Source organism: Gorilla gorilla, chromosome 15 (assembly GCF_029281585.2).
Source record: "Gorilla gorilla gorilla isolate KB3781 chromosome 15, NHGRI_mGorGor1-v2.1_pri, whole genome shotgun sequence".
Lineage (NCBI taxonomy): Eukaryota > Metazoa > Chordata > Mammalia > Primates > Hominidae > Gorilla > Gorilla gorilla.
Genome location: NC_073239.2, coordinates 68,672,404 through 68,688,470, shown reverse-complemented (window position 1 = coordinate 68,688,470; position 16,067 = coordinate 68,672,404). Strand labels below are relative to the sequence as shown.

General features: G+C 39.4%; 1 protein-coding gene and 1 non-coding gene across 17 annotated transcripts in view; both read right to left on the bottom strand.

The window, feature by feature from the left end:
* Positions 1-288: 288 nt before the first annotated feature.
* FRMD6 (FERM domain containing 6) overlaps positions 289-16,067 on the bottom strand; it is a 78,946-nt gene continuing 63,167 nt past the window's right edge. For all 16 annotated transcript variants that reach the window (XM_063698313.1, XM_031001875.3, XM_031001876.3 and 13 more), the window contains 5 exons: positions 15,555-15,729; positions 10,653-10,988; positions 8,960-9,091; positions 5,155-5,246; positions 289-3,273 (listed from right to left, as the gene is read on the bottom strand). In XM_063698313.1, the coding sequence (XP_063554383.1) occupies positions 2,989-3,273; positions 5,155-5,246; positions 8,960-9,091; positions 10,653-10,988; positions 15,555-15,729 (1,020 nt within the window). In that variant the 3' untranslated portion in view covers positions 289-2,988. The remainder of the gene's footprint in view (positions 3,274-5,154; positions 5,247-8,959; positions 9,092-10,652; positions 10,989-15,554; positions 15,730-16,067) is intronic.
* LOC115930754 (U6 spliceosomal RNA) lies at positions 6,824-6,930 on the bottom strand. Its single transcript, XR_004067353.2, has one exon. It is a non-coding gene; the product is annotated as a U6 spliceosomal RNA (small nuclear RNA).

Here is a 16,067-nt window from a genome sequence, read left to right as displayed (position 1 = left end):
TTGATTCCTTCACATCTGCAACTAAGAATAATAGTACCTGCCTTATGGGGATATGAGGATTAAATGACTGAACACATGAAATCTGAATACATGTGAAACTGGGTCTGGCACATGGTAGTCCTCAGCATCAGCTATCACCATCGTCACCACCAGGACTGTTTTACTTGGAATTCTATCACATGGAACCTTGTTGTCCTTTACTGTGCTCCATTACAACAAAGAACATGAAGAAAACACTGTCACTCCTTAATGCTTCTCGCTTGAGAGCTCTAATAATCAAAAAGGCAATTTAAAGGCAAAAAAGTAACTTTATTCACTGCTAATCTTACCATGAAATATCTATAAGAAATAATTACAAAATAATGCAGGCTTCTTTTTACATACTTTTGGTATCATCTTGATATGATGATCCTTTCACAGAAAGGATTATTTACAGTTTATGTAGATATAAAGCTCACTGTTGCATATACAAATGTAGATGTGCAGAGGCAATATATACCAAAACGGGTATACCGACAAGCGATAGATATGTAAGAAATGCAGAATAAATAACAGCTTTATATATTTCCTTTCCTTTTTATTTTTAAAAACAATTTCCAAATACAAAATATGGATTATTCAAAGTGGATTTTCCCTATACATATATATAATTCTGCTGCAAACAGTGGATCAAAAAGCAAAAGTGTTCTTAGCATGATTCATCTTTGAAAACCCATAGGACTATTCATAAATCCAATTAGAAAGAACATGTGCAAAACCACCAACAATGTCAGCAAAACCTTAAAGATCTGATTTTGGTTGAAGTAGAGAGAAAATAAACATAAAGCAGTACCTGTTTACAGTAATTAAATATGTTTTTTCTTTATCTTTCTTTCTTAAATATGTCTTTTTTTAAATGTTTGCAAGAAACTCTAAGGGCTAAGGAAATGCACTGCATTATGATCTGGGCTCCTTAGAGTACAAACCTCACCAGGCTTAAGCATCATCCATAAGAAATGGTGGATTACTTAATGACTTATAAGTAAAACAGTCATTAAATGATCCTTTCATACTTTAATCCTCTTATGCAGAGACTGAGATACTTCCATACATTCCAATATCTGCAACTTTGGTTCTATTAAAGTATTTGATAAAAGCAAAACAATTTTGTGACCACAGAACTCTATGGAACTTTTTTTCCTTTTAAAGCGTCAGGTGAACCTAGCGTGATAAGGCAATGTTGCCTACACATCTGCGACCCAGCACAGGAGAGACAGCACAGACAGGGCATGTTCCAGTTCACCATTTGTTGTATAATACTGACTCCCAGCCAGGGGTAACACTGCTTATGTTCCACTGTACCCTAAATCTATTTCGTTACCTGAAAACATAATTTTGTATAAAAATATGATTGTTTCTTCAGAAAATAATATATAGTTTTTTTAATAAAACTGGGCAGATAGAAAAAAATGGTATATCAAAATATGGTAAACAAATGTTGTAAAATACTAAATCATTAAAAATATCTTATAGAAAGACATTGTGCTATGAAGTTCTCTCCTGAAGTGTGAACAACGTTTTTACTTTACATCAAGAGATTGATAAATTCACTCCCCTGACTTGGTTTCATTATATATTGTAACAGCAGCACAACAGGTAACTGTCTTAAAAATGGCCCTTTCTCATACACTACGTCTTCTGTACACTTTTACTTCAAAATTAACAAAAGACACCCCCCGGGATCAGTGGTTTTCAACTTTGTTGCATATTAGCTCCATCTGGAGAACTTTAAAAGAAAAGGCAATTCTACTTGGGTCCCGCCACAAGAGAATGATGTAATCGGTCTGGTGGGAGACTCAGTCATTATTTTTTAAAAGCTCCCCCCAAAATTCTGTTATACAATCAGTGTTGAGAATCATGGCCAAAGGCACATGAGAAAACAGTCATTCTGAACTCTACATATATCAACTGACTGTCTGCAGGTATCATTCACTCAGTGACATATTCTCAATCTTAAGGAATTCCATGTATAAAAGATAGTCATGGAAGCCAAAATGAAGACATAGTAAGCTTTAAACACATATAGACATACACAATCCCATGTATTTATATATGTATAATATATACACAGAGTATTTTGGTTAAGCAGAAACTAGCATTGCCATAATTTGTTCTTGATAATTAACAAATAAAGCATCACCAAGCACCAACGTTTTCTAAGACATTTTCCAAAGTTTTAACAGACACTGGTTTTGTAAACTCCACAAAATGCATTACAACATGAATATAATTCATCTGTTACTTGGATGTGGAAGTCAAATGAATCCTGGAGCTTTCTGGAAGATCACAGAAGAGGACATGGCACTGAGTGGGATGAAGGAGTCACAGGCATCACAGCATGCACTTCTGGTTTTCTGCTTATTGCTTATGTGCTTCCGTCACGTACGTATCTTTGGCTTGCTACAACCTTAGGATTTTGACCACTCCATCAGTGTTCACTTTGGGACAGCCTCAGGGAGGAAGCAATGGGTATACAGAGCAACCGTCTCTCTGTTAAAAGAAGAGAGAATCTTCCCTCTTTCCTCTCCCAAACTATAAGCATTTTAAGAGGGAGTGGTAAAAAATTTATAAGCAAACAAATCTAACATCTTTCACGTGATAAAAAAATGTGATGTTACATGTAACTGAACTAAAAAGCATCAGATGAGCAAACACACCACACTCCAATATCCTGAAGGCTTTGCAATCAGTAAAGCACATTTCCTTCTGAAGGATCAGTGAACTTCCGGGCACTTGTCTTGCTGTACATTTTCTGTAGTTCTTTTACTTCTGTGTAATACTTAAAGTGCAATTGTTCCAAGGCTTTTGTTTCCATCATCACAAATATTATAAAGAAAGAGCTATGTTTAGGGTGAAGAAGATATGGCACAAGTAATATGTAAAGAACTTACGACTTTCGCATCCTCTAGCAAACAGTAAGCTGCCTGTACAGCTGCACACAGACAGACTTTATACAACAAACTCTGGAACTTCATCATGAGTGAGATCCAGAGAAAAGTATTTGCTGGTTCTTTTGACTGGAAAAGCATCTTGGATGTTGATGCACTGCTGGGCCAAGCAACTGTTGCAATAGAGGCCTTCCTCATCCAGTTCATGGCCACATCCAAAGGTGTAACTCTGAGCAGTGTCCTGACACAGACCTGCAATGCGCAGGAAGTCTTTCTGGTAAAGTCTGATGTCATCGAGGCTCAAGCTGTGTCGATCAGTGGAGGTCTTTGGTTTCCGACATACAGTCTGCAAGATAAGGGAAAGTTGAAACAACTTTAAAGTGAAAGGTTAGAATATTTGCCTTGTAAAGAGAGATGCTACAGAACCACAAAAGGTTAAGTAATCCTTACATGTTAGAAAGTGGTTTCCAATCTGTGGTTTCTGGGCTGTATGGGGAAATATATCATCAACACCACCTCCACCAGTAATAATAGCAGCTAACATTTACCGAGCAATTACTATGTGCCAGGCCCTGACCTAAATACTCGGCATGCATTAACTCATTTAATCTTCCTAACAGTCCTAGGAAGCAGGCACTATCATTCTCCTCATTTTACAGATAAATAATCCAAAGCACAGAGGTGCAAATACAGCAGGAATCCAACTATCCCTAGCATTTCAGAAATCAAGTAATTATCTTGAAATAAGGTCATATAGGTAAAGACATGGCTTCCTTTTTTTTTTTTTTCACTAGGATATGGCAATTCAGACCTTTTAGGCCAAGGTCTGTTATTATTTTATTAAGAAATAGGAAAATAAACCAATTATTACCAAGAAACACAGTTTTTCTCTTTAAAAGGCCAGAATTCTTGGGTTGAATATAAAGTGTTCTTGGTGCTGGGTAGGATATAGGGTGTTCTTGGTGTTGAAGAGGCTGGGAGGCAGGCACCAGGACTAAGTTCCCGAACACGAGTCGGGGGTGGGGGGTTCCGCCAAATGCTGTACACAGCAGGGGGCAGACTTTTTTTTATTATCCCAAGAGGTGGTATTAGAAATAGGTTAAAAATGATTCTGATAATTATATGAATGGAAGATATGCAATGGGTTATTTAAGGAAACCAGGTATTATATCTTTAAATTTTGCTGCTTCCCACCACAAAGGACAACCCTGTTAGAATAAGATACAATTTTTGCTAGAGGCAAAAGTTGCAGAAGCATGTTTTACTAGGAAGTGTCACATCCGAGTGATCCCTTGTGCTGATGCAGTCTTCCCAGACTCCAACAGGATTTCACACATAGAATCATTTGGTCATCCCCACAAACTCTCAAGGAAGGCACACGAAGTTCTCCCCATAGTGTAGGTGTGGAATCTGACTATCAGCTGTGCCCCAGAAACATCTCTTAAGAGTAGATTACTCATTGCAGTTTTCAGGAAAATATTTCATAAACATCATTTTCATATTATGGTTACTTCAACGCAAGTAAGAGAAAGAAAAGACAAATGAGAAAAAAGGGAGGAAAGAGGAAGAGAAAAGTAGGGGACAAGGAGAGCCAGAATGCAAATGAAAAAAGAGAAACACACACAGAAGGGAAAAAAACAAGACACAAAGAGAGCCCAAGAAAGAAAGGCAGGAGGAGGGAGGAAGTGCTCAGGAATTAGGGCCATTAGTCATACATTACATCCAAATGCTGAAACCATGAGTTTCAGAGTATTTTATCTATATTGCTGGACATTTAATAGTTTAACCACTGATCACAGGTTGTCAAATGCTCTAGGCTCAGCATACTTTGAAAATTCAATCTGAATGGAATAACCAGAGTGTGGAAACATTTCTGCCAGAACACACTGACAAAAAATATTATTCTCCCAGGTTGAGGACAAGCAACACACACAGACACATGCATGTGCACACGTGGTTCGCCTGAAGCCTGAAGAACAGAGGCTTCCCAACCATATAAAATGTGAAGGAAAATCTATAATTTATCTAAGTGAAAATCAACTCAAAGATAAGCAGAACTAGCAAATAAGATGGAAATAAATTCAGAATAAAGCTAGAATGTACGTATCTAGGAAGGATCATTTCCTTAGGGTTTTTAATTTTTGCTCATTTATATAAATGTAAGTTACTACTTAAAATTTTCTATAACTTCAGTTTCCTAATTGATATTTTTCAATTCCTTTAATACCTGTGGAAGAGAATCAGTACTCTGGCCACGAAGCTTAACAACTGTTTCTGAAGAGCTCGAGGTGGAAGACCCAATTTCTTTCACAATCAACCCTGAAATAAAACACAGAGATAAAAACAATAAATACTTCAAATTATTCACACCTCTTGCCATATATTCTGACATATTGCTATCAGGAATGAAAAATCAAACATTAACCATTACCAAAAAGTTTCACTGTGACTCTTTGGTGGCAGACAACCAGAACAGCACACACACTCTCTCTCATCTTACAGTAAATAGAGGTTAATGAGTCAATGTAGGGTTAGAGTGTAGGAAGATGTTTAGAGTCTGAATTTTCTAAAACAAACTTCTAATTAAGCTATTTATGATGAAGTTACAGACAAGAAGCAAAGACTATGGGTATAAAGCAGCCTCTTTACTGCATCTCATAAAGCTTCCCCTCTTCCCCTTTCTACTCAGCAGCAACATTAAACTTAACCCTTACTGAACACATGCCTTCTAGATTTGGTTCGGCTTGGATGTATAGTGGTGAATTGTGGGGGCTCTGGCCTCTGAAGTCAGATAGATCTGGCTGGATCCTGGCCCAGATAACTAATTAGCCATGTGTCCTGGCCAGTTACTTAGCCTCCCAGTGTCTCAGTCTCCTTCTCGTATAAAATCGGGCCAATAACAGCACCTGCCTGCTAGTTTTAATAATTACACAGTGAATGCATAAAAGAGTGAGGTACAGGGACTATACATGGATACACTCAGTTCACGGCAGCTCTTTTTGGGTGATGGGACACTTGGCACATACCTCCTGCAGCAGATCCCCCTGGTAGGAGACAAACTGGGAGGCCACAGTGAAAATTCAGTACTGGGTCTTTGAGAACAACAGAGCACCTAACCTAATCACTTTAGCACTCGGTGGAAACCCGCTAAAATTTCAGAAGCAGAAATCCAGGGCTGACATTTCCCTATGTGACTGGCATATGAGTGAAGCACTGAGTAGAAACATGTCTCAGAAGGTAAAATTACCAATAAGAACTAGAGGTGTAAGTGAACACCGCTGAAATTTTTCTTGCCAATGGATGAAGCAAGTGTACTACAGGTCAAGCCCTAGATCCATAAGGCCAAATGGCTTCTTAAAAACAAAAACAAAAAACCCTTTAAGTAATGTGATTCTTATTCAACTACTGCTAGTAGTCTACAGAATGACTTGTGTTCTATCCCTTAACTCTTTAGAAACATCTCATAATGACTCAGTGTCTAGCATATGCCATAAACATATTAAGTATTCAATAATTAGTTCAACTGAAACATGAAATATGAAGACATTACTGGTTTACAAGTAGACACTTTAAAAACTCAGGGGATACTCATGTTTTAGGAGTTAGTACAAATGGCTTTAGTAGAGGATCTAGAACGATCTTTATCTTCTAAAGAGCATTAAACCTTTAAACAAGTTGTCATGGTTCCTTTTCGATTTCCTGGTAAATGTGCCCTCAGCTATCATGCCTGTAAAGAGTCTTCTCCAAACTCAGACCCACCACTGGAAAAGTCAACACCGAGCTGATGTTCAAAAAACTTAACCAACTCCTATCAAACTCTGTAAGAATGAAAGACAGTGTGGTATACTTCAACACTACTCAATCTTAGCTGAGTGTTTTTTTTTTTTTTTTTTTTGAAAGATATGGAACACTTCACAAATTTGCATGTCATCCTTGAACAGGGGCCATGCTAATCTTCTCTGTATCACTGCAACTTTTGTGTATGTGCTGCCAAGGCGAGTACTTAGCTGAATGTTTTACAGGCAACGTTTAAATGCTCAAATTAATAGAGAATTTAGAAAACTAAGATGATGTAAGAAAGAAAATAAAATCATCTATATCTATAACCCTAACATCCAAATAAAAGGCTATTAATAGTTTTACGTTTTTAAAATACACAGATAAATATTCTTGTTTTTAATTAGATGACATTTTATATAATTTTTACTGTTTACCTTAACTATCCTTCTTATGTTATTAAATATTGTTTGAAAATCTCGAATTTAATGGTTATATACCATTGTATGAATATGGTATAATTTAACCACTTGTTCTTTTCCTTTTTTTTTTTTTTTTTTTGACAGAGTCTCACTCTGTTGCCCAGGATGGAGTACAGTGACGCAATCTCGGCTCACTGCAACCTCTGCCTCCTGGGTTCAATCGATTCTCCTGCCCCAGCCACCCATGTAGCTGGGATTACAGGCCTGCGGCTAATTTTTTTTTTTTGTATTTTTAGTAGAGATGGGATTTCACCATGTTGGCCAGGCTGATCTCCAACTCCTGACCTCAGGTGATCCACCCACCTTGGCCTCCCAAAGTGCTGGGATTATACGTGTGAGCCACCACACCTGGCCTTACCACTCATTCTTTAATTATTTTTATAACATTTCAACAAACTTTTTTTATATATAAATCTTCTTAAACAGCCAGGCTTTTTACTTAAATTTTATTTCTATTTAAAATTAACAGTCTTATAAAAATTAAATGCAGAAATATATAAACGCAAAGTCCAGGTCAGCTTCCCTCATACCTCCCTTCCCAAAGGCACTGCGGCATACACAGTTTTTAGACCATTTCCTTTCCACAAGCATATACACACAGAGCTATATACATGGACCTATAATGTGCATATAATTGTGAATTTAAATTAAAATGTAATTATAGGAGAAAATTCAATATCATAAAGTACATGGGCAAAAAGGGGCAAAGTTTGGTATATGAACTCTAAGCATGTTTAGGGTAAGCAGCCTAACGAGTCAGTGTTGGTCAGAGAGATGATTCTCTGCAGCTACAGGCAGGTCTGGGAAGCCAGGGTTCTGTTGGGTTAGCAAACAGAATTCTGAAATAAAAGATGCCTCCTGCTCTTGAAGACTAAGTGCCAGGATGGTAGTGACTGTGTATCGGTCTGGTTCCTCTCTGATTTCCAGTGCCTGGCACCTGGAGGAAGAGGCTCAATGAACATCAGGAGCTGTGGATTTGCCAGAGCAGGGACAGGCTACCTCAGTCAGGCCCTTCATTCAATCAAAGCTGGAAGGGGCCATTTCAATAGTGCTGGTTCCTGAGACATATTTCTCTAAAGAACAGACTGATTCATGATGTGTGACAAAAGCAGTTAGATCTGACTGATGTCTATAAACAAAACTGATACTGTTGCCGTTTTTTAAAGATAGTATCTTACATGTAACAAAAATATATATGATGTATTATATAACTATAGGGAATGCATGTTTTCTACAGGAATTCATACGAATATGGAATTTAAGAGTGTCTTTTTAGGTCAACCCGTTTTGACACTTTTCCTCCCAGACTCCTCTACCAGTATAACACAGTGGGAAAAACAAAAAACAAAAAAACCCCAAAAACCTGGAGGCCTACTTCTGTTTCTAGACATGTTGGATTTGTCCTCTTTGAACTATAGGTTAACTTATCTGTAAAAAGGAGGCCAGACTGAAGGGGTCTACAAGGCCTTCCAGATACATTATATGATTCTCGACACAGCATAACGTAAAGAGAATCCTACTGTTCAACTACCTTTTGTCCAAAGCATGGAGCACAAAATGCTAATTCCCAGTCCTGGGTGTTTCTCCTCTTCCCTGCCTTCCACAGAAGGCACAGGATCCTGCAGTTTACAACACTGACCTGAAGAGACTCTTAGTGCAGTCCAGTCTCTGGTCTAGAGCCCCCAAGCTCACCCCTTCTATTTTCTGAGGCATGTGTTTTTCAGTCCTGGATAACCCGCTACCAAGGAAGAATAACTTCCCGTAAGAGCTCACCAGAGTGTCCATTCAGCTTCCGCGACATTAGCATGTCCTCCGTGATGTAGATGCACATGTCTGGGCTGACTTCCAGAGACTCTTCATTCATCTGCTCCAGATCCCGGGGGTCATCAACCAACATCTCTATTTCTGACACAGAAGAAGGAAAAGATAGTTAATGACAAAAAGGGAAATGACCATCATAATATGCAACCATATTTTGAGGGTGGCTATGTAATTATTCCTATTTGAAAATAAATTTGCTAATGAGACTCCAATAGGAAACTCCAGGGACCATTTTCAACAGGTACTACTTGTTTACTCCTTCCCTCCTTCCCTCCTTCCCTTCCTTCCTCCCTCCCTTCCTCCCTCCCTCCCTTCCTTCCTGGGACCATTTTCAACAGGTACTACTTGTTCCTTCCTTCCTTCCTTCCTTCCTTCCTTCCTTCCTTCCTTCCCTCCCTCCCTTTCTTTCTTTCTCAATTTCTTTCTTTTTGAGACGAAGTCTCACTCTGTCACCAGGCTGGAGTGGTGTGATCTCCGCTCACTGCAACCTCCGCCTCCCGGGTTCAAGCAATTCTCCTGCCTCAGCCTCCCGAGTAGCTGGGACTAAAGACGTGCGCCACCACGCCCATCTAATTTTTGTATTTTTAGCAGAGATGAGGTTTCATCATGTTGGCCAGAATGGCCTTGATCTCTTGACCTCGTGATCCGCCTGCCTTGGCCTCCCAAAGTGCCGGGATTACAAGTGTGAGCCACCGTGCCTGGCCTACTTGTTCTTTCTTATCGGATTGCTGCATTACCTATATGTGTTTTAATACTATAATTTGCCAATTATTCTGTATTTTTTAAGAAGAAAAACTATACTACCTTGCTGCAATGACAAAGAACAAACCAAAACTGATGGGCCCTTTGCCTGATGCCAAAGCAAGGCTCACTGACACAGGCAGATGACAGTTCACAAAGCCCCCCATGTCCATAGCTGCCTATTCTGAAGGGCACTGAGTGACTTGAGAGCCACACAAATTCTACAGAAACCAAAAAGATGGTCTGCACTTTTCTTTAACAAAGTCTATCTTTTCCGTCAAGCCTGAATGCTACAGCACTTATTTGAGACAGAAAAATAATATAAAAGAGGGACACAAATGTTAAGTTTGGCTGAGATAAGCCATAGGATTCATCTTATCTCCTTAACATGCAGTAAGTTCCTATCAGCCAGGTGCTATATTTCTTTTATCCTCCCTATAGTTCTGGTTACATGGGAGGCGCTTCAGAAAAACATTACTAAGTAACTCAATGGCATGGACTCCAATCTTTACTTTGTGGGGAGGGGTCCAGAAGTTCAAGATGTTTCTGTCACTATCACTGCACTCCACTGTGCTGTCCTAACCACTGTTTTATTTAATCTGGGAAGCAGAAATACAGACACAAGGGCAGCAGGACTAATTTCCAATCTACTTCATAGAAACAGCTAAGACTTTGAGTCTACAACCATCCAGTCTTGTGGCCACAAAGGATCACAACTAGAGGGATGTTTTGTTCACAGCCAAACACAAGCAACTCAACCAAGTCATTGGGGAAGACAACAAGACACCTCTTCCACTCTATTACTACTGCCTAAAGTTGCTCTCCAGACACCAGTTCTATAGAACCAATGCTTGAAAAAACTGGGAGACTAAACAGAGAGCCAGTGAGGGGACAGTACTGTTACCATCGTCCTGTAAGTCCTCTTCCAGCCGGTCTTTGCCGCCACTCTCCACCCCTGAGGTGTGGGAGCTGCCATGACTGGTCATTGAGCTGCAGGTTTTCAGCTTGCGGTGGATGGCACTGCTGGAGTAGCTGTCTTCTGGCCCCGTGTCCCGGGGCTTGGTGTCTGCCTCAATGCCCGAGGTGTGGGAACTGCTGTGGCTGGCGGTGGAATGACGGGACAGGCGCTTGTGTTTCATGCTGCCCGCACTGCTCCCACTGGCCCGCGACCGTTTTTCCAGCTGGTCCATGTCGAGGTCCAGGTTGTCACTGATGTAAGATTCCCGGTACTGCTTCTTCTCTATGTGGTGGGGAACACAGTTCATTAACCAAGACAGAAGGAATGGCTGGTGAGCTTAAGTGACTCATCAGGCCAAGAACAAGGATAACTTCAAATTCAGAATCTAGTGATTGGAAAGTAGTAATAATTTAGATAGGAATTTGACTTCAGAAGACTGAAAAATGAATAAAAACCAGTGCAACAGATTTGAGGGGGATATTTAAACTACTTAGTTTTTTGAAAGCTTCAAGCAGTATAAGAAGAGTGGTATTTAAAGTGCAGTTACAGACCACTTCTTGTCTGCAAATTTATTGGTCCATAGTGAAATAAGTTCAGTGAATGATATGAACATTTAGAAACTTCCAGAGCTATGTGACATTCCCATGACAGCCACCAATGTGATTTTGTATTTTGCGAAAGTATCTATAGCATATTAAATATTTTAAAAATCTGGCCCTTTTCTGCAGATAATTTCAGAAGCACTGCTCTAGAAGATTACTTAATAAATACAATTATGCTAATTGCCATCCATTTTATTTGTTCATTTGTTCAATTTGTTCCACTGTTAGCTTAGTTCTAGCTGCTGAATACAATTTAAAATAAAACTATTCTTCTGAGAATTTCTTGTGAATATTCTAAAATTTGGATTTTCATTAACATAAGACTGATTTTCTCCACTTAGGCTGAATTAGTGAGGCTTTATCATCTACTTAGAAAATACCAGTAATCACTACTGGTTTGATGATTTCCAACTCTGACTGGTAAAGCTGTTCTTTGATATCACATGTCAGTGCTGTTCTTTAACGCAGTCAAACACACAACACTGCAAAGTCTCTTTTATTACATACTAAACTAACCATTCCATTAAGGCACAGAGTTACAACCCAGCTGCCAGTTACAACTCAACTGACACAAAAATATTATTCTTGTCTTTCAGGTCAGAAATGTAAAACAAGGAAGAAGTTTAGATTCCTTGCCTTTTTAATACTGGTGAGAAATAATACAATAAAACAATGTTAAAAATGGAAAGTGCATTTGGGGAATGTGAAGTTGATCTGATTTTAGAAACTAGTAGACTATTTGGGTTCTCAGGGGCCTGTTAATGGAGTTTAATTGTCTTGTTTCTTGGTTAAGTGAAAATACTTGCATGCCTGATGTCTGAATCCAGCTCGGAAGTATAATCATCACAGGGTCCCTAGAGAGAAAATGAGCAGGAGGAGAAAGAAAAGATGCGCCTTCTAGGATGCAAAATGCAAAAAAAAAAAAATGCTTGGAGAAGGCTATGTGCACATTTCCAGGTTCCAGCCTATTCACATTGTTCTAAGGAACTGGCTGAAACACAAAGGTGAGTATGTGTTGCTACACAGAAAGCAGGCTGAAACCAGACACCAGAGCTCCACGCACATATCATCACAACAAAAATGCATCCATGTACAACTTGTCAGGGAGCAGACTGGGGCCTAACAATCCCCATCTTCTGAGTCAGCAGGTGTGAGATGAAGGTGGACAGCTAAAGCAGTTTGCAAAAATACCGTAGTTTTTATTCACTGTGGTTTCACAGTAATAGCCATGTGGCCCCTGGATGAGTGGCAAGTGAAGAGAAAAAAGTAAAAGTCTCTAAGTTGTTGGAGTTCCATTGTTCTAAAATAATTAGGAATTGTGGACCTAATAATTTAAAAGCTTTTCTGTTATCTTTACATATAGCCTTTTTACTCTCAACTTCCTGATAGGTTCAGAGGTCACTATAGTTCCTCTATATTCACTAGTATGCTCACGAGAAGACAAGTACTTACCAGCCTGTTTTCTACCTATTCCTGTCAACATGTTAGCATGGCCTGGGTGTTCCACATGGCTGGCTTCTCTTCCCTCCCTAGTGCTGTACCAGACCCTTTCCAGACATTTAGGAAGCTTCACACCGTTCAGTTACAAACTGAGAGAAACATTAAATAATTCTGAAATGTTTTCTAAGAAATGTAAAATGCAACCTCTCATCCCCCTAATAATCACTGGTGTCAACAGTGCAGATCATCAACATGCCTGTGCTCTTTTTACTCCCTCTGTTGTAAAAGCCCAGAGACAATGAGGTTTTTCATACACTATTTTGGAAAATAATGCAGTAAATGTGACTACTTATCCTAGGAATAAGCTCCAGCTGTTGAATCAAGTTAGGCTTTAACATTTTTTTAAATGACGCAAGGCATGTTTTTGTTTCTCTTCTAAACCCTATGGAAAAATCCTTGTGATCATTTTCTACTAAAATGTTAAAATAGTGTTTTAGACAAGGTGACTCTACATAAAATTAAGAAAAACACAGACTCTTTTTATGCCGTTTTTTGCTAAACTAATGCCCAAAAAAGGGCTTTTCATGTTAAAATGATAGAGCCCTTAAATGGGGGTGAGATCATTGGATTCAGGCCAAAGTTGACCCAGAGAAACTTAATTTCAGGCCTTTTTCAGACCTGGAAAACCTCTAAGTAGAAGAAACTAAGCATGTGTCATTTCTTCATTCCTCTACTGCTATGGTTTGAATGTCTGTTCCCTCCTAAACTCAGGTTGAAATCTAATTGCTATCATAAATCATATGATATCAAATATCATAGTAATAAGACATGGGAGTTTAAAGAGATGATTAGATCATGAGAGCTCTGCTTTCATGAATGGGTTAGTGCCATTATTGCAGTAGTGGGTTCATTATGAGAGGTGGAGTTTGGCCCCCTTTTACTCTTTCTCGCCCTCTCTTTACCCTTCCACCTTCCATCATGGGATGAAGTAACAAGAAGGCCCTTGGTAGATGCTGGCCCCTCAATCCTGGACTTCCCAGCCTCTAGAACTGTGAGGAAATAAAGTTCTGTTCTTTAGAACTTACCTAGTCTGTGGTCTTTTGTTACAGCAGCACAAAACAAAAAAAGACACCTACTCACTTAAGCCTCCGAATACACTTGGTACTATGGTTGGCAATGAACAATGCCCTGTCTCTCTGAAAACTCAAAATTCTTTGCAATTTTTACCTTAGAACCTATAGAGGAAGGTCGTTAATTCTTTTAGGCTCTGAAGGGATCTCTTAAGGTCATCTGAACAAAAAAAAAATGTACTAAAATGCTGCAGGCAGAAAGCTGATAGAACAAATCAACTTCTCAAGGTGCCATGTTAGACGTTTAGGAATGAAGCTGACTTGGCAAATTATGGGCTCTGCACCTAATTATGTCACCTATTCTCACAGGTTCTCCTGCTTCTTTATCCTCCTCCTGTCCCCATCTGAATTCCTTTTCATATTCATGTCAGCATAGGAGAGATATATTTGTTACACTGATGAGTCACCGTGGGGAAGAAGTGGCAGTCTAGCAGCAGCCGAAGCCAATACACCTGACAGTTATACCAACTCTCTCTGAAGACACAGGCCGTTTGTGGCAGACAGTGAGGAATGATTCATGTTCTAATCGCTACGAAATTACAAAAGAATTGCCAAACCCGGTCTCATTTGGATTGACAGAGAATTTTTGAGAGAAATCTATCAGAAGCACAAACCTCTATAAGGTCTTTTGTTTGTTTAAGAAAGGATGGGTATTTGCCTGGTTTCTAAAGGAAAGATGAGGTCTGAGGTGTCAAAACTTGTCTCAGACATGAACCTAAAATATGAATCTTCACCCTGATATTCACACAAATACACCAAATCCAATCTAATCAAATTACTGTTAGATATTACTACAACATGAATTTGTAAAACTAATTTTTGCAAAACAAATCTTTGAAAGCATAAACAAAACCCCAAAGCATTAAAAAAAAAAAAAAACAAACCCAAATACGTAATGTAGCAGTTTTGAGGATTAGGGTTGGGGTGTGTTAAATGGAGGAAATCCAGGGTGCCACAACTCAAGATAAAGGGCTATCAGATTAATGTAAAGTTGAAGTCGGATGTTACAGACCCTTAACACTGCCTTCTTTCCCACCCTGACATGATCCCCGTTTCAGGGTCCAGTACTCTGAGGCCCCAGATAGACTGCTTTATTTCATCTGCATCTCAGCAAAGGCCCCACAGGACCAGCTGACTTCCCTCTCCTTTGTTTGGCATTCTTGCTAGAACAGACTTGGGGGCCTCCCAGCCGTCAATCAGAGGCTGGAGACACATCTGTGACCTACCTTTATTGTCACTCTAACCCTAAGAAATAATCACATTGGAAAGAATTCCAGACCACCTGTGGATAATAGCACTAAGGTGGGTCAGTGTATATACAAAGCTCTAAAATGCAGATAAAATCTGAGTTGCAGATAAACCCTTGCCCTGTGCCTTTATGGGTGGCTTTTTGCAAGTATTTTCAAGTCAGGCATGGGAAAACCTTAGAGATTGTACTTGAGAGATAGCTAAATGGAGTCACCTCAGATATTCTGAATAAGTGCTACGGTAGGTGGGGCTCAAGCCTAACCCTTTGCCTTCTGGAAATACTGAGATGTAAATAGTAATGCTGCTCTCAATCTGGAGAGTCCCAGTCCCAAAATCCAATTCTGTAGGAGCTCAAAACCCCCATTCAGAGTAAGAGGCCACGGGTGGCAAAGGTACAATTTGCTTCCACACCCCAGACCCTGCAATACCTTCGTTTTCCTCCAGCTTCCGGATATGGCGCAGGACAGGCTGCAGATTCATATAGAGGCGGTGGCTGTTGCTCAGAAGTTGCAGGAGGTGTCTGGAGCGCATGGGGCACCCCGTGTAGTATATGAGCTTCCGGGCTGAAGGCAAGCCATCTGGCAAAATCTCAAATTTCTTACCCTTTGGAAGGAAACCATGAATCAAATTCAGGAAGAAAAATCTCTGATTTGCCAAAGTCCCCTTTGTTTCCTATTTAGTAAGGAATATTATAGATTCTGAAATGTATAAAGTTTCATTTAAAATTCCTTGTGGGATAAATTATTGTTTTTCTTTTCAAAAATGTCACAGGACAGGGGATGACCAGAAATTCAGGAAAGCATCTAGCCACAAGGGTCTGTCAGTAAACACTGACTATCCAAAACAGCTGAGGAATATCTTTGGTTTCTCTGGCTGGTCAGGTTATTTGTATAATGCAGAAGAGAAGGGTCCATCATAAAAGAACCATCAAATATAATCCC